General features: G+C 36.7%; 1 protein-coding gene across 3 annotated transcripts in view; it reads right to left on the bottom strand.

Moving 5' to 3' along the window:
• Positions 1–19,588, bottom strand: part of LOC124798095 (proton-coupled folate transporter-like) — a 263,038-nt gene that overhangs the window by 140,880 nt on the left and 102,570 nt on the right. The window contains exon 6 of one of the 3 annotated variants that reach the window (XM_047261338.1): positions 9,900–10,056. The exons of the other annotated variants lie outside the window; for them this stretch is intronic. Within the exon in view, the coding sequence (XP_047117294.1) occupies positions 9,900–10,056 (157 nt within the window). The remainder of the gene's footprint in view (positions 1–9,899; positions 10,057–19,588) is intronic. 3 annotated transcript variants of the gene reach the window in all.

Raw genomic sequence — 19,588 nt, 5'->3', positions numbered from 1 at the left:
TTTGTTGTGACAATTCCTACATCATGTAAATGAAGTTTCTTCATCTCCCAGTACCTACTGCAACCTACATCCTTCTGAATCTGCTTAGTGTATTCATCTCTTGGTCTCCCTTTACGATTTTTACCCTCCACGCTGCCTTCCAATGCTAAATTTGTGATCCCTTGATGCCTCAGAACATGTCCTACCAACCGATCCCTTCTTCTCGTCAAGTTGTGCCCGAAACTCCTCTTCTCCCCAATTCTATTCAATACCTTCTCATTAGTTATGTGATCTACCAATCTAATCTTCAGCATTCTACCTTAACTAAATGTCTTTTATTACATAATCATCCCCCACACCATGCAAGTGATGCAATACACACCACAGCATGGAATTGTTTTATGTGATTGACTCAGTCCTTCCTGTAAGATTAATATAGCCTGATAAGTTTGAGACTGTACTGTATAACCCTATGTACATCCATTCATATGTATGCACCTATGTACATACTGCTCTTACTAAATCCATATCCTAGTCCTTTACTATTGTTTTTGATACTATGCTAGACACATTCACATGTGTTTTTCACTTGGTTCAGTCTAATGTAGTTGATGTACGATCATTAAAAAAAATTAACTAAAGATATTATGATGTTATACTTTATAATTTATAAATATTTTTATATAATTATATTTTTGTATAATGTATTTGCTGTATCTAGGGAACTAAAGGTGGCATACTGTAACACTGAAGCTTATTGCATGTAAATACACCAAAAAGAACTTGAAAAATTAAGAAAAAAGGAGATTTGAAATGCACAAAAACAAAAATTTTGAGGGATCAGATGGTAAACTATCAGGGTAATTGCAGACTGTTTTTAACATCATGATATTTTAAACAAATATATCAAAATAAAAAGGTATGTTTTGAAGTGGTTGAACAAAAAGTGAAGTAATTCCTGTGTAAATATGACTGTAAAGCCAACCCAACAGATCTCAGACAGTTTATGTGATACCAACTTTTAACTAGCATTTCCAAGTTCTGGATTTGTCAGAATACGAAGGCACAGTAAAGTGATACTTCGGCCTCATTAGTTAAACAAGGAAGTAGAAATGGGTGGTTTATTGGCCTTGCTTGACATCCTGGAGTGTACAAAATATCATTTCAGTGTGGCTGTTATGACACTGACCAAACAGTATGCACTGAGGCGCAATGCTGGTTGGAACACAAGAGGTGCTTATGCTGAGGCTGTCCTGAAAAATCAGCCATTACAGAACACACTTTAGAAAATCAACACCAAATTATATTCACTGAAAAATATTTCATTATAAGTTTGAAGGGATTCTGGGATAGAATCATAAAAGAAGCACTAGAAATAAAAATATCTGAAAACACCATCAACAAAGATAACAGCTGGGGCCCTGACCATTGGGAGGTTGAAGCCAGTGCAACAGATGCGGGACAAAGACAATGCCATAAATGGTGAGGAAGAGAGCACCAGTGATGTCACAGCCAGCAGTGTGGCTATATAACGGCAATGTCTTGGTAACCACTTGACAGTGATTGAGAAGAGCTTGGTCAAAAGACTGAGAAGGCTGAAAGTCACAGAAGATTTGTTTTTATATCTTCCCAATTCCACAAGATTCTATGTATTCTGTTCAACTGAACTTGGATTCAAAAGCGATTTGGCTGTTAAATGCAGCCATGAGACCCAGAAAACTATGAATTCAGAACTTACACTCATGATTTTCAACTTTTTTTTTCTGGCATGAAATTAAAGGAAAGAAAAACAACTAATGGATTTTGGAATAGGAAATATTCTTGAATGGTCATCCTTTCCTGTAGGATAATGTTATTAAATGAGGAGTGAAAATATCTGCACCCATGGTCAAAGCAGCACACAAGGTTTTGGGGTACAAAAACTCCTACAATGCTGTGGTTGATCACTTGCTCAGGAATCTTTGACCTGCTGCAGATGAGGCTGATAACTGCACTAACTCTTTGAAATGATAATGATCCTCACCGGACTTCAACAAGGAAAAAGGTACAATTACGTTTCTTTTCCAGTTTACAATGAAGTCATTCAATACTGCACACAACCTTAGACTAGAAGAGGTGAGGGAAGCAAACAGCCATGTGCTTTTCATAGGAACCTTCCTCAGATTTATCTTAAATTAAGATGAGGAATTCATGAAAAACATAAATCTGGATTGTCATGGGGATTTAAACCCTGCTTCTTCTAGATGTGAGTCCAGTGTCAACCACTGTGCCATATTTTTCAGTAAATTTCAGAAGAGGAAACATAACTGCCTTTCTCCAAGTGTCAGGATACTGTTCAACAGACCAAGTTTTATAAAACAACTAGGGCCTATGTATTAATGTCTCCAACAAAGATAAAACAGCATGGCCTAATGGATTTGGTCTGGTCCAGAGGCTATTCCTTTTGTCACAGACTGAGTGGGTTCCAGCCCCCACATGGAGAACAGATAATTTTATATTACAAAAATGTAGTGCAGCTGATTGGATCTTAACCTGCATATCCACCAAGATGCAATTCTTTTATTTGGCAGTAACAGGAGGTGTGCTGATCTTGCCTTGCTTTGTATGAGATGTGGGACTGTCAATGAAATTCAGTTAACCTTTCTGATATACCTTCTTGTTCTGTTTATTGTCATTTTGTGCTTATGATCAATTTTCTGCTGAAAAGCTACATTATAACTGATGCAGAGCCACTTGCCTCATCCTATTTGCATAGTGGCTTTCTGTGTTTTCCTAAATAGTGAGTTATCTACTAAACCATTTACTAGATTATAGTGGCCTGATAAATCACACTATTGATATGATCCATCATTTCTTGAACACCATCTTGATAACCATATATATCCAAATTGATGTATAATGCCAAAGTGACTAGATGATCACCTATTTTTTGTGACTTCTTGTCACACACGGCTCTGTTTCTGAGATGGATCCAGACTGTAAACTGGTCACTGAAGTGTAAACAAGTGCACACTATCTAATGAGTAGTATCTGCAAGTGCATGAGGGTAGAATGGGAGATTATTGATATAGCCTGAAGTAAGTCAATTGTCTTGAATTTGCAAGGGAGGTGCCCTCTCCCAATCACTCACCCCTTGGTACAGATAGTAACTGTGTCTCATAACCTATCACATTAAGATGAGAGCCCACTTTTCTGAAGGTACTGGAGAGTCTATGGAAAGCCATTTTGTCCTAGACTTGATGAAAGGAAATTTGTAATGTCACCTACAAATAGTAGAGAATGGGGCAACTCTTGCCTCACAAGCGGCTAATGACTCATGGGTTGAATATCTCCCAGGATAAGGAAACCTCTTCTGCCAAGTGTCAACAGCCTCCTAGGAGAGTTGATGAGCAGGTAGAAGGCAGGGCACTCTCTTGTCCTTAGAATGAGAAATCACTCATAAAGATGGATAAACCTGACAAGGCCAATGGCACAAAATATGGAAGGCAAGGGAGATCACCATGTTAAAGACTCATATGGTATCCCCAGACCCACTGGACTGTACTCTTAAGTAAGGTTGTTCCTGAGAAGAGATACTCCAAAATAGGCCCACAATTGGATCTCTGGGTGGGCACTTACCCATAAAAACTATACTCTGAATTATATCAGGATAAGAGGAGGAAAAGGGAAAAATCTCTATTGATGAGTGCTGCATAGAATATGAAGATGATGAATAAGAAAGGAAAATTAGAAAACATGAAGAAAGAAATGGAGAGACAGAATATCAGTCTTTTAAGTTTAGCAATGTTCAGTGGGAAGGAGAAGGAGAATTTGAATCTGGCAGTACAACGTAATTCAAATAGGATCAAAATCTAGGGAAAATAGAGTTGGAGTAATATACAGGAGACATCTAGACAAGAACATAGTGAGGGCTATTCCAGTTAGTGACAGAAAGTTACCAGTGAAGTTAAAGAGGAACCCTGTGGATACATTGATTATTCATTATTCCAGTTTATATGGCAACATCAGATGGAAACAAAGAGAAAATGGACAAAATATACGAGCAGACTGAGGAATTCTGTGAAGAAAATGGGAATAGGGAAGAAGAAAAAATGTAGTTGGAGGTTATGGATTTGGAGAAAACCTGATAGTCCTATGTGAATGATTTGATCACTAGATTGCTAATACTTGAGTCTAGCACCATCAATGAAGATTATATACATGGAAAGTCCCAGCTGATTTTGCTAGATATGAAACAGAGTGTGCTTTAATCAAACAGTAGAGATACAAAAATGGCATTAAAATAGCAAAAAACTTTCCAGGTGCAAATGATGATACAGACCATATCAAAGGATATTAAGAAAAAGCAACAGATAGAGAAATGGGATAGTGAGAAAATCAATTATGAAAACTTTAAGAAAGAGTACAGTCACTTAATCAAAAATAAATTGGAGCATGTAAAGCAAAGTGCAGATGTCACTGAAAAATGAAAATTGTTAAAAATTTGGTGTTGGAAGTATTAGAGATAGATACTGGAAATGTTAATAGAACAAGAAATCAGAAAGAATTGATAACAGGAAGTATGCTTGATAAAATAGATGGGCACAGGATATGGAAAAATGACAGTTTGGAAGAAGGCAGAAGACAGAGCAGAAAACTGAACAATGAAATAAGAAAGTTAACTGATCAGGCAAGAGAGGATTGGATGAGGCAACAATATAAGGAAATAGAAGAATGAGAAAAAAAGGAAAATTGGAAGAAATGCACAGAACATTGAGTCCTTAACTCAAAGACATATAAGAGAAATAAGTAAACGATGAAAGTTAAATAATCATGGGAAGAAGGCAGTGCGTATAGAAGAGGAGAAGAAAGTTTGGGTGGATTATGTGGAAGAGTCATATGACTCACAGATGGATAACACTAGATTGGTTTTGAAAAATGAAGGGGAACAGAATGAAAAAGACCAACATCCCAAGATATTGGAGGGGGGGAAAAAAAAAAAAAAAAAAAATTTATGAGTTCCAAGATAAGAAATCACTAGCCTGTGATAGAATACCATCGGAAGCACTGAAAGTCTTAGGTTGAATTTCAGTAGCCAAATGACAGAGGTAGTAAATAGAGCTTATGTCACAGAAATTTGGCATCAAGAGCTGTTTGAGTTCATTCTAATACCTTCACTTTAAAAATTGAATGTAAAAGAATACAAAGACTATAGCACAATTCGTTTTATTTTAAAAATGCTCTAAGGAGTCATACCAAGGAGAATGGAAAGAAAAATTATGAAAATATGGGTGAAGACAAGTTCATGTTCAGAAAGGCAATGGAACAAGAGACGCTATAGGATGTTAGGATGTGTGAGAATGTTTAGAGGAAGAGGGATAGAAATGAAGAAAGAAGGATATAGTTCTTTTATCAATGAGACAGAGGCTTCTGACTAAGTCAGCTGTGTAGTAACTCTATAATATGAGCAAGCGTAATCAAACAGCACATGATACAAGTGCATCCATGGATTGCCTAGAGAGGCCACCTCACAACCTAAATAGGCAGTGGGTGCAACAAGTGCTGTGCCATGTACGCAAATAGCCCAATATAAGCTTGATTTTATTTAATCGTGTCAGAAACACATACCAAAAAACCATACAAACAAACATGAGCTTGATGTGTCAGAATCTCAGCCTCATTTATGTTTACTTACTTACTGTATGCTCACTGATGAGACTTATATGTATGTTTTCTGTAGTTATGAGACTTTGTATTGTTTCATACTTCATTCAGTGTTAATGTGAATCTTTTTGAGTGGAAATAAAATAAAAAACAGGAATATACTACTGTTAATTTTGGAAGGTGTTAGTATAGACTGAAATGATAGAAGGGTAATAAAGGAGATGTACAAAAGACAAGAAGTGACAGCTGAAGTAAGGACTGAGGAAACAGAAGAGATGAGGACTAAAAGGAGTCTAAAGCAAGGAATATTCAACATACGTGGGGAAGAACTGATAGGTAAGGCCATAGAAGATGCAAGGGGAATTGTAACTTGAGGAGAAAGGACAATGGATATAAAATTCACAGATGATCAAGTAGTGCTAGCAGAATCATAAGAAGAGCTACAGAAGATGTTGAGGGGTATAGTAAGAAGTAGTAAGGAGTATGGAAGGATGAGAAATATGTTGTTGTTGTTGTGGTCTTCATTCCAGAGACTGGTTTGCTGCAGCTCTCCATGCTACTCTATCCTGTGCAAACATCTTCATCTCCCAGTACTTACTGCACCCTGCATCTTTCTGAATCTGTTTAGTGTATTCATCTCTTGGTCTCCCTCTATGACTTTTACCCTCCAAGCTGCCCTCCAATGCTAAATTGGTGATCCCTTGATGCCTCAGAATATGCTCTACCAACCGAACCCTTCTTCTTGTCAAGTTGTGCCACAAATTTCTCTTCTCTCCAATGCTATTCAATACCTCTTGATTAGTTATGTGATCTACCCATCTAATCTTCAGCATTCTTCTGTAGCACCACATTTCAAAAGCTTCTATTCTCTTCTTGTCTAAACTATTTATCGTCCATGTTTCACTTCCATACATGGCTACACTCCATACAAATACTTTCAGAAACGACTTCCTGACACTTAAATCTATACTCGATGTTAACAAATTTCTCTTCTTCAGAAATGCTTTCCTTGCCATTGCCAGTCTACATATTATATCCTCTCTACTTCGACCATCATCAGTTGTTTTGCTCCCCAAATAGCAAAACTCCTTTACTACTTTAAGTGTCTCACTTCCTAATCTAATTCCTGCAGGATCACCAGATTTAATTCGACTACATGCCATTATCCTCATTTTGCTCTTGTTGATGTTCATCTTATATCCTCCCATCAAGACGCTGTCCATTCTGTTGAGCTACTCTTCCAGGTCCTTTGCTGCCTCTGTCAGAATTACAATGTCATCAGCAAACCTCAAAGTTTTTATTTCTTCTCCATGGATTTTAATACCTACTCTGAATTTTTCTTTCGTTTCCTTTACTGCTTGCTCAATATACAAATTGAATAACATCAGGGATAGGCTACAACCCTGTCTCATTCCCTTCCCAACCACTGCTTCCTTTTCATGCCCCTCGACTCTCATAACTGCCATCTGGTTTCTGTACAAATTGTAAATAGCCTTTCGCTCCCTGTCTTTTACCCCTGCCACCTTCAGAATTTGAAAGAGAATATTCCAGTCAACATTGTCAAAAGCTTTCTCTAGATCTACAAATGCTAGAAACGTATGTTTGCCTTTCCTTAATCTATTTTCTAAGATAAGCAATAGGTCAGTATTGCCTCACGTGTTCCAACATTTCTATGGAATCCAAACTGATCTTCCCCGAGGTCAGCTTCTACCAGTTTTTCCATTCATCTGTAAAGAATTTGTGTTAGTATTTTGCAGCTGTGGCTGATTAAACTTATAGTTTGGTAATTTTCGCATCTGTCAATACCTGCTTTCTTTGGAATTAGAATTATTATATTCTACTTGAAGTCTGAAGGTATTTCACCTGTCTCATACATCTTGCTCACTAGATGGAAGAGTTTTGTTAGGCCTGGCTCTCCCAAGCCTGTCAGCAGTTCTAATGGAATGTTGTCTACTCCTGGGGCCTTGTTTCCACTTAGGTCTTTCAGTGCTCTGTCAAACACTTCACGCAGTATCATATCTCCTATTTAATCTTCATCTACATACTCTTCTATTTCTATAATATTGTCCTCAAGAACATCACCCTTGTATAGACCCTCTATATACTCCTTCCACCTTTCTACTTTCCCCTCTTTGCTTAGAACTGGGTTTCCACCCGAGCTCTTGATATTCATACAGGTGATCCTCTTTTCTGCAAAGATCTCTTTGATTTTCCTGTAGGCAGTAGGCAGTACCCAAGAGGACGCCATCATCATTTAACCCTACAGTAAAGCTGCATGCCCTCGGGAAAAATTATGGTTGTAGTTTCCCCTTGCTTTCAGTTGTTCACAGTACCAGCACAGCAAGGCCGTTTTGGCTAGTGTTACAAGGCCAGATCAGTCAATCATCTGGACTGTTGCCCCTGCAACTACTGAAAAGGCTGCTGCCCCTCTTCAGGAACCACACATTTGTCTGGCCTCTCAACAGATACCCCTCCATTGTGGTTGCACCTACATTACGGCTATCTGTATCGCTGAGGCATGCAAGCCTCCGCACCAACAGCAAGGTCCATGGTTCATGGGGGGAGGGTGAGAAATATAGGAAAGGCAAAAGTGATGAGAATATGCAAGAAGCAAACACCAGTTAACATATTCTTGGATGGAAAAATATAGAGCAAGTAAAATCCTTTCTGTGCCTGGGAAGTTTAATGATGAGGAATGAAAGGTGTACTGCAGAAATAAGGAGGCAAAAAGAGCATTTGAAAAGGTGAAGCAGTTACTAACAACACAAAGAATTCTAATGGAGCTGAGGAAAAGATTTGCTAAATGTTATGTGTGGAGTGTAGTGTTGAACAGCAGTGATTCATGGGCAGTTAAAAAGGAAGAAGAAAGGTATTTATAAAGTTTTAAAATATGGCTATAGAGAAGAATGCTTAAGGTGAAGTGGACTGATAGATTTCAGAATAGGAAAATATGTGAAGAAAGAGGATTACTGGAAGTGATCACGAGCAGCAAAAAATCTTATCTGGGTGATATACTATGTAAGAACTGTCTGCAACAAGAATTTCAGAGGGAAAAGTGGCAGGAATGATAGGAAAAGCTAGGAAAGGGATTATGAGAGGATGAACTTATAAACAGATGGAGGAAGACGCTAAGAGCAGGACACAGTGGAGAGCCTCCAGTTGAAACCCGTCATAATAGCCATACATTAAAGAAGAGAAGAAGGGAACCCACATAAGTAATGGGCAGGTGAGGTTCTTTAGAAGATCAAACAGTATTTCTCTGTCCAGAGCATTATATGATGGCAGATAAAAAGAATGCAATTTGATCTTGATTGGAATAAAAACTGTAGCAGCAATTACCAGTGTTTGTACCACAAGGGGAAATGGAGAGGAATTGTGTATATCACTGACATGCACATCCAGCTTCACTTAGCCTGTTCTACAATATGGAGGCTCTTAATGAACCTGTGCATCCCCAACTTATTACATGAAAAGAATGAAAGTCAATATTCCAGAATAAATTTTCACTCTGCGGCAGAGTGCATACTGATACAAAACCTCCTTGCAGATTAGAACTGTGTGCCAGACTGAGATTTGAACTTGGGACCTTTGCCTTTCATAGGCAAGTGCTCTACTGACTGAGATGCCCAAGCACAACTCAAAAACCAGCCACACTGGTGGAAGGAAAAGATTGTGAGTCATGCTTGGGTAGCTGAGTCTGTAGAGCACTTGCCAGTGAAAGGCAAGGGTCCAAGTTCAAGTCTCAGTCTGACACACAGTTTGAATCCACCAGGAAGTTTCAAGTTCCTTATTGTCCTTGAAAAACATAATCTTCTAGTTGAACATTCCCCATATGTGCCCACACCGTGTCTATCATGACCATGCATCCTCTGCATCTGCATGGTACATTATTATTTTGAAAGACTTTAGAGAAAGATGTTAGAAGTGAAACTGTGCAGTAAATATTGCGCACAACATCCCACTACATCTGTTTTAGCCCTCTTCCTCCCTCCATTACTCGCATATTTCAGGTGACAAGTCAGATCTGCTGGATGTGGTGGTGGTTGTGTGTTGGGGCTTATGGGCGCTCAACATCGAGGTCATCAGCGCCCTGACACACATTAAAAGGAACGAATGTGGACAGACCTAAGAAAACTAAAGCACACACTCAAAGAAAGCAGGAAAAGAAGGAAAATGCTACATAAGAAAGTAAAACTTAAGGAAAGGGGAAAAACTGAGCAATCCAACTTAATAAACTATCATATTAAACCCAAATAAACATTAGCTTTTATACATACCCAAAAAATACTATTGCTGGAGCTGTAAGGGCAGATGAAAACAAAAGGAATGCTCCAGCCATTGTATTAAGAGTACTGGCATAAACAGCAGCAAACATTGGTCCATAGATAAATGGTGCAAATGCTTCACATATGCCAAACAATGAATTCATCCTCCCTGTAAAAAAATTAAGATTCTAAGTGTTAACAAGAATAAAAATAGCACAAAACTATCAAAACTTCAAATTTTCATGCTGTAGTTTGTATCTTAATTGACAAATGTTGAATCCTTTAAAATTAATTACTTTCTAAATGAGCACTATTAACTTCATAGCTACATTTGTTGTGAACCCATCAATATAAACGTTTACCAAAGCAGACAATTTAAAGAAGGATATTTCTTAAAATTTAATGCATACAGTGTAAACACATTAAGAAGGAAAACCTTTCAAAAGTTTCCTTAAGGAAAGTGATGCACTTAGGTTCAACCACAAGTTATTGCACTGGATTCATTAAGTAATTTGGTAGATATTTGATGTATAACTAAAAGGGTATCATAGCCATATGTACAGTGTGTGCTACAGTTTTACATGGTATTCGGTATTTTTAGTGATAATGTGATAACAATTCAACTGATATTTTTTCAAACAGTCGGGTGATGCTGAGGGAATTAGATTAGGAAATGAGACACTTAAAGTTGTAAAGGAGTTTTGCTATTTGGGGAGCAAAATAACTGATGATGGTCAAAGTAGAGATATAAAATGTAGACTGGCAATGGCAAGGAAAGCGTTTCTGAAGAAGAGAAATTTGTTAACATCGAGTATAGATTCAAGTGTCAGGAAGTCGTTTCTGAAAGTATTTGTATGGAGTGTAGCCATGTATGGAAGTGAAATGTGGATGATAAATAATTTGGACAAGAAGAGAATAGAAGCTTTCGAAATGTGTGCTACAGAAGAATGCTGAAGATTAGATGGGTAGATCACATAACTAATGAGGAGGTATTGAATAGAATTGGGGAGAAGAGGAGTTTGTGGCACAACTTGACAAGAAGAAGGGACCGGTTGGTAGGACATGTTCTGAGGCATCAAGGGATCATAAATTTAGCATTGGAGCGCAGCGTGGAGGGTAAAAATTGTAGAGGGAGACCAAGAGATGACTACACTAAGCAGATTCAGAAGGATGTAGGCTGCAGTAAGTACTGGGAGATGAAGAAGCTTGCACAGGTTAGAGTAGCATGGAGAGCTGCATCAAACCCGTCTCAGGACTGAAGACAACAACAACAACAACAACAACAAACATTATCAGTATTAACTATGTAGTCACACCGGTGGAAAGACAGTAATGGAAGGAATCATCCTGCAGCAGAATTTATGTTAAAATATGGCGAAAAAATGTAAGCAGCAATAAAATACAGAGAGCAAAACATTATCTGCAGATTGTATAGGGGCAACACTGCATTAAGTACAATTGAAGAACATGAAACAGAGACAACAGTTGAGGAGGGTGTGAGATAAAGTTTTTGCATTTCCCCCACATTGTTCAGTCTGTAAACTGAGTGAGAAGTACAGAAAACCAAAGAGAAATTTGTAAAGAGAGAATAATTAAAAACTTTGTAGTTTTCTGATTACATTGTAATTCTGTCTGAAATAGCAAATGATTTGGAAGTTGTTTGAAAGGACTAATCAGTGTCTTGAAAAAAATGTTAGTTGAACACCAACATTGGTAAAACAAGGATAATGGAATGTACTCAAATTCAATAAGGTTATGTGAGCAAATTATATTAGAAAGTGAGGCAGTGAAAGTAGATGATTGTTTTAGCTATTTGAGTAGCAAAATAAATGACAGTGATCAAAGTAAAAAATACATGAAATGCAGACTGACAGTAGAAAGAGAATTTAAATAAATCAAGTGTTATTAACATTCTACACATTTATTTGTAATATCTATACATTTGCAGTCCTCTGCCACTAAATGGCTCTGAATTGTAGCATGTAACATCGCAGTGTGTAACATAACTATACCAGTGCGTGAGAAACAGCAAGCTGTAATCAAATTTTGAATCTGAAGAGTTCATCCAGACTTGGAGCACCCTCTCCTTCAGCATGAGAACACAGCAGAAATCTGATGCCTTGGGTTCACTGTCATCTATTGACTCCATACAGTCCTGAACTCATCCATTTCTCATAAGTTCCCAAAACATGAAGAACACCTCTGAGGACTTCATTTCAATAGTGATGTAGTTGTGCAAGCAAAGGTGAGGTTCTGGCTCTGCCAACAAAGTCACGTATTGTACTGTGACAATATCAATAAACTCTCATTGGGAGAAATGTGTCCATCACCAGGATAACTACGTTGAGAAATAAATATGTAGACATGATGAATAAAGATGAAATGTTAATAATATTTGTTTTATTTAGAAAGCTTTAAGAATTTTGACATAAAAAGATAGAGGTACTAATTTTCAGCTCACCCTTGTAAATTTAAGTGTTACAAAATTTTTGTTGAAAGTATTTGCCTGGAGTGGACTCTTAAATGTAAGTGGAATGTGGACTGTAAGTAGTGTATAGAAATAAAGAATATAAGCTTTTTAAATGCAGTGTTTCATAAGAATGCTGAAGATTAGATTAGTAGATCAAAATAATAAATGGAGAGATAATGAATCAAACTGGAGAGAAAATAAATTTACGAGGCTACTCATGTGAAGGAAGATATTAGTTGATAAGATGCATTCTGAGTCATGAAGGAATAGATAGTTTGGTTATAAGAGAGAGTATGGGGGTCAATAAGCTGGTTCAAATGGATGTAGTTTGCAATAGTTATGCACAGATGAGACCTTTAGCACAGAATACTGAATGAAGACCACAACATCAAGGAGACACTACTAGTACTAAGAACTGTGTAGGTGTATTATAAATAGCTGAGTCAATGTCAAAAGAGAAGAGTGTGTCTAATATCCATGGATGGATATAAATTATGGTGTCCATTGTTCATTGTCTTTTAGAAAAAAATTTAATAATTAATACTTTGTGCCTCCCCCCCCCCCCCCCCCCCCCCTGCCCACCACAATTTTTTTTACATTTGGTGAGAAGCATCCAGTAACGAAATTTCATCACAACTGGATAACGATAATCTGTGCCAACTTGTGAGTGAAAATTAAATGTCAAGTATGTTTAATATGATGCTCTTTAAACAAAAAACTGAATTTAAAATTAATAGTGTGGGAAAAGACAGATTACTACTTGCTACTTACCATAAATATTACACATTAAGTTGCAAGCAGGCACAATTAAAAGACACTTACACATAAGCTTTATAATGAATCGTCCTCCTCTGACATTAACTTTTTAAAAAAATAGAAATAACCCATACCATGTATACTATTTATTCTTGATGTAGGTTACAATTATCTCAGCTGTTTCATTAAAAAAATTAATATGATTTTGTATACAATGTATTATATTTCAGGCTAAAATGTATAAAAAAAGAAATTAACTTGTAACCATAGATATGTACTAACAATTAAAATTACTCTTCTTTAAAGAATAATTGAAATTACAAAATTTCTGGCAAACTGAAAATTCGTATTATTAATTGCACAATCAAACGCTAATTATTAAATTTATTTTTGGATTTATTTATGAAATAAAGATATAATTTGGTAAAGATTCTTCTCTGTCAAGAAAGTCTGTAAACTCATTGGAACCTGTGAGTACTGCTGAATGTAAGTAGTAGCCTTCTTTTGTGTGGCTAGGACCTCCCATTGGGTAGACCGGTTGCCTGGTGCAAGTCTTTTTAGTTGATGCAACTTTGGCAACATGTGTGTCAATGGCGATGAGATGATGATGATGATGATGAAGACAACACAACACCCAGTCCCTGAGCAGAGAAAATCTCCAATCCAGCAGGGAATCGAACTCGGGCCCCTTTGCATGATATTCCATTGAGCTAACCACTCATCCACCAAGTTCTATTTAAGTAATGCCCTGACTTAAGTAGTAGTGGGAATGCCTCAGGTGGAAGTAGAAATTTTTATAAATTTGACACCAACAATGTAATTATTACAAAATTGTTAAGGCTTTCGTGGCCACTTGTTGACAAACTGCCTATTGGCTTCTGTCTCGGGTTCTTCGGCCGACGTTCATCTAATGATTTTTCTGACGTTTTGCCAGCACGAGTGGCTGGCATTGTCAAAGCTTCACCCTCTCATTCACCACCGGCAATGGAGGGTGAAGCTTTGACAATGCCAGCCACTCGTGCTGGCGAAACGTCAGAAAAATCATTAGATGAACGTCGGCCGAAGAACCCGAGACAGAAGCCAATAGGCAGTTTGTCAATGTAATTATTCATTTTTGGAACGTGGAAATTATAAAGTTGGTGTGATTTAGAAGAGTGGGATAAAATAAAAAGATGTTCATAGCAACAGGAACTCTTCATCAGTTATTTTCTCTTCAAGAAACCGCAATGTTAAATCAAAATTTTCAGCAGTCAGAATGTACTCCTAGACACAACAAGATTTTGAGCCAGCAACAACAACAACATCAACAAAATAATCAAGATAAGTAAAAAAAGTTCTTCTTTTGAAGTCTCAATCATTTCAAAGTTTTAAAAATTTGTTCAAAGAATGAGTACTTTATGGGAGGGTAAGATTACAAATTTAATCCACAATCTTTGTCGGAAAAAGAAAAACATATGCCATACACTCACACAAGTTTGCAGTCATGTGTGCATGACATGTGCTTCCTTCTGTAAATGAGTGGTGTGTGTTTCATTTTCTCTGATGAAAGCTGCAGCCAAAAGCTTATGGGTAAGTGTCTTTTAATTGCACATGTCTGCAACTTAATGTGTAATCTTTTCAGTAAGTAGCAATCTGTCTTTTTCCTACATTGTTGATATTCCTACATGGAGTTTCCATTGTTTTAATTTAAAATTAATGGGGTATTTAATATGTTTTATATCACCATATTGTTGATTTCTTCTGCTGGAGATGTATGTTCTGTGATTTATATCTACTATACATCTTTTTCCTTCAGTGTTTCCCAATTTTCTCTTAGTGTATAGCCTTCAATGATGTTCTTTTTTCTACACTTAACAACCCATGAAAACCCTAAATTAACTTAGCTGCTCTTTCAACTATATTATTAACTATTATATTATTAACTACTTTCATCATACTAACTGTTTGGCTTCTACATATGAAAAATTACTCATTCCTGTGTGGGAGTAATCCTGGAGTAAAGCTGTATCTAGCTGCAGATGAGAAATTTATCATGAAGTACCAGTCAGTGGCAGACATATCTCTATTCTGTGTGCTGAGTTGCCCACTCTGAATAACCCACCAATTTAATTTTTCTTGGCACATCAGTACCATCACTAAAGATCGAAAGAGTAACAATCCTTCTGAAAAATAACAAATGTGCTACATTTATTGAATACTGCTCTACAAAGAAGTGCATCTTTCATTTTGTACTGTTGCAGTGATTTTAAGATCTTGATTAGATCTTGATTAGATATTTTGAGACTACTTTTGGCAATAGTTACGGTTTAGCATAATTCATTGTGATAAACACTGAAACATCGATAAAATCATTCTCATCTTCCACATACAGTATCAGTTCTTATCACAATAAAAACATTTTATCCTGCAGCTTGCTCTTCCCAAATACCTTGCCTGATGCACTGCACCAGGCGGCCTTATTTTTAATTACTTATTATGTATTCGTCCATGAAATATTATAGAGGGCTCTATGTGTTCATGGTATTCAAGCATCCCATTAATATATTAAGCATTAAACAGCTTTTCCATGTTATTTTTACCACACTGCACATTATTGGCATTAATATTTTTCACATTTCACTAAGGTTTTCGAGACAAGGTATGTCGGAACGGTTTGCGATCTGAAACATTATTCTTACCGTCTTGGATTTTGGGAATCCTGTTTAAAATTTTCATGATGGCAAGAAAAATACACTGAAGCACCAAAGACACTGCTATAAGCATGCATATTTAAATACAGAGATATGTAAACAGGCAGAATATGGGGCTGCTGTGGGCAATGCCTTTATAAGACAACAAGTGTCTGGCACAGTTGTTAAGTCGCTTACTGCTCCTACAATGGCAGGTTATCAAGAGTTAAATCTCGACATGGTGTTATAGTCGATGCATGAGCGATGGGACACAGCATCTCTGAGGTAGCAATGAAGTGAATATTTTCCCGTATGACTATTTCATGAGTATACCGTGAATATCAGGAATCCGGTAAAATATCAAATCTCTGACATTGCTGTGGCCAGAAAAAGATCCTGCAAGAACAGGACCAATGACAATTGAAGAGAGTCATTCATCATGACTTAAGTGTAACTCTTCTACCAATTGCTGCAGGTGTCAATGCTGGGCCATCAACAAGTGTCAGTGTATGAACCATTCAATGAAACATCACTGATATGGGCTTTTGAAGATGAAGGCCCACTTGTGCACCCTTGATGATTGCATGACACAAAGCTTTACACCTCACTTGGGCCCAAAAACACCTACATTGGACTGTTGATGACTGGAAACATGTTGCCTGGTTGGATGAGTATTGTTTCATCTTCAACTTTTGTAGTTCTGTCTTCCTGAGTTGCATGTAACATTACAGTATATTGATAATTTTTACTTATGTTTCAAATTGTATTGAATGGATGAATGTGTAAGGTTATGGAGACAACCTTATGAATGAATGGACCCTGCATGTCAGTAGGGGACTGTACAAGCTGGTGGGGGCTCTGTAATGGTGTGGGGCATGTGCAGTTGGAGTGATTTATTAAGAAATAGGTTTTTCAAAAATATGCTACCCAATTAAAATTCTATTACCTGTTATAATTACATATTACAAGTTAAATTTGATTATGACACCACTATCTGCAAATTAACCTACTCTTCCTGACTCTTTGTCACAGTAAGATGACTCTATGCTCTTGTTTCCAATAGCTTGTGGATCATTGTCATTTGCAATATCAAATAAATTGTCCAAATTCTTTTTAAATATGTCTTCCAGTGGCTAACAATACTTTTTGGCATATTGTTTAGCATTTTTATATTATTCTGCAGCTGTCTCCATTTTTAATGCAAGCCAGTACATTTTTTATTACAACTGGGAAGATATCTGGTTGGAATTCTTACTTTCTTCCAATAATATAATTACAAGATTCACATCTTCACTGAAAGTTAATTTCACTTCTTGAATGTTACAAAATAAAATATAAAAAACTTGTTGAATAACAGGCAATTTATGATTAATTATTTGATGTTCCATGGCCTGGCACTGCATAATTCATGTGATTGAATGCTACTGTAATGACCTGCAGATGCATGTAGTGGTAGCATGGACAATAAATTTGAACATGTCCATCTTGAAGCTGGCATGAGTTAATACATTCCGATAACCAAAAAATTTTATACACACACATTTCATAATAAAATGAAAAACTGGTGTTATGGTTAAAAAAATTTGAAGCCAATAAACAATATGTTTTATATCACCATATTGTTGATTTCTTCTGCTGGAGATGTATGTTCTGTGATTTATATCTACTATACATCTTTTTCCTTCAGTGTTTCCCAATTTTCTCTTAGTGTATAGCTTTCAATGATGTTCTTTTTTCTACACTTAACAACCCATGAAAACCCTAAATTAACTTAGCTGCTCTTTCAGCTATATTATTAACTATTATATTATTAACTACTTTCATCATACTAACTGTTTGGCTTCTACATATGAAAAATTACTCATTCCTGTGTGGGAGTAATCCTGGAGTAAAGCTGTATCTAGCTGCAGATGAGAAATTTATCATGAAGTACCAGTCAGTGGCAGACATATCTCTATTCTGTGTGCTGAGTTGCCCGCTCTGAATAACCCACCAATTTCATTTTTCTTGGCACATCAGTACCATCACTAAAGATCGAAAGAGTAACAATCCTTCTGAAAAATAACAAATGTGCTACATTTATTGAATACTGCTCTACAAAGAAGTGCATCTTTCATTTTGTACTGTTGCATGATTTTAAGATCTTGATTAGATATTTTGAGACTACTTTTGGCAATAGTTACGGTTTAGCATAATTCATTGTGATAAACACTGAAACATCGATAAAATCATTCTCATCTTCCACATACAGTATCAGTTCTTATCACAATAAAAACATTTTATCCTGCAGCTTGCTCTTCCCAAATACCTTGCCTGATGCACTGCACTAGGCGGCCTTATTTTTAATTACTTATTAGGTATTCGTCCATGAAATATTATAGAGGGCTCTATGTGTTCATGGTATTCAAGCATCCCATTAATATATTAAGCATTAAACAGCTTTTCCATGTTATTTTTACCACACTGCACATTATTGGCATTAATATTTTTCACATTTCACTAAGGTTTTCGAGACAAGGTATGTCGGAACGGTTTGCGATCTGAAACATTATTCTTACCGTCTTGGATTTTGGGAATCCTGTTTAAAATTTTCATGATGGCAAGAAAAATACACTGAAGCACCAAAGACACTGCTATAAGCATGCATATTTAAATACAGAGATATGTAAACAGGCAGAATATGGGGCTGCTGTGGGCAATGCCTTTATAAGACAACAAGTGTTTGGCACAGTTGTTAAGTCGCTTACTGCTCCTACAATGGCAGGTTATCAAGAGTTAAATCTCGACATGGTGTTATAGTCGATGCATGAGCGATGGGACACAGCATCTCTGAGGTAGCAATGAAGTGAATATTTTCCCGTATGACTATTTCATGAGTATACCGTGAATATCAGGAATCCGGTAAAATATCAAATCTCTGACATTGCTGTGGCCAGAAAAAGATCCTGCAAGAACAGGACCAATGACAATTGAAGAGAGTCATTCATCATGACTTAAGTGTAACTCTTCTACCAATTGCTGCAGGTGTCAATGCTGGGCCATCAACAAGTGTCAGTGTATGAACCATTCAATGAAACATCACTGATATGGGCTTTTGAAGATGAAGGCCCACTTGTGCACCCTTGATGATTGCATGACACAAAGCTTTACACCTCACTTGGGCCCAAAAACACCTACATTGGACTGTTGATGACTGGAAACATGTTGCCTGGTTGGATGAGTATTGTTTCATCTTCAACTTTTGTAGTTCTGTCTTCCTGAGTTGCATGTAACATTACAGTATATTGATAATTTTTACTTATGTTTCAAATTGTATTGAATGGATGAATGTGTAAGGTTATGGAGACAACCTTATGAATGAATGGACCCTGCATGTCAGTAGGGGACTGTACAAGCTGGTGGGGGCTCTGTAATGGTGTGGGGCATGTGCAGTTGGAGTGATTTATTAAGAAATAGGTTTTTCAAAAATATGCTACCCAATTAAAATTCTATTACCTGTTATAATTACATATTACAAGTTAAATTTGATTATGACACCACTATCTGCAAATTAACCTACTCTTCCTGACTCTTTGTCACAGTAAGATGACTCTATGCTCTTGTTTCCAATAGCTTGTGGATCATTGTCATTTGCAATATCAAATAAATTGTCCAAATTCTTTTTAAATATGTCTTCCAGTGGCTAACAATACTTTTTGGCATATTGTTTAGCATTTTTATATTATTCTGCAGCTGTCTCCATTTTTAATGCAAGCTAGTACATTTTTTATTACAACTGGGAAGATATCTGGTTGGAATTCTTACTT

This window comes from Schistocerca piceifrons, chromosome 5, assembly GCF_021461385.2.
Source record: "Schistocerca piceifrons isolate TAMUIC-IGC-003096 chromosome 5, iqSchPice1.1, whole genome shotgun sequence".
Taxonomy (NCBI): Eukaryota; Metazoa; Arthropoda; class Insecta; order Orthoptera; family Acrididae; genus Schistocerca; species Schistocerca piceifrons.
This window is presented reverse-complemented; position numbering and strand designations above follow the sequence as displayed.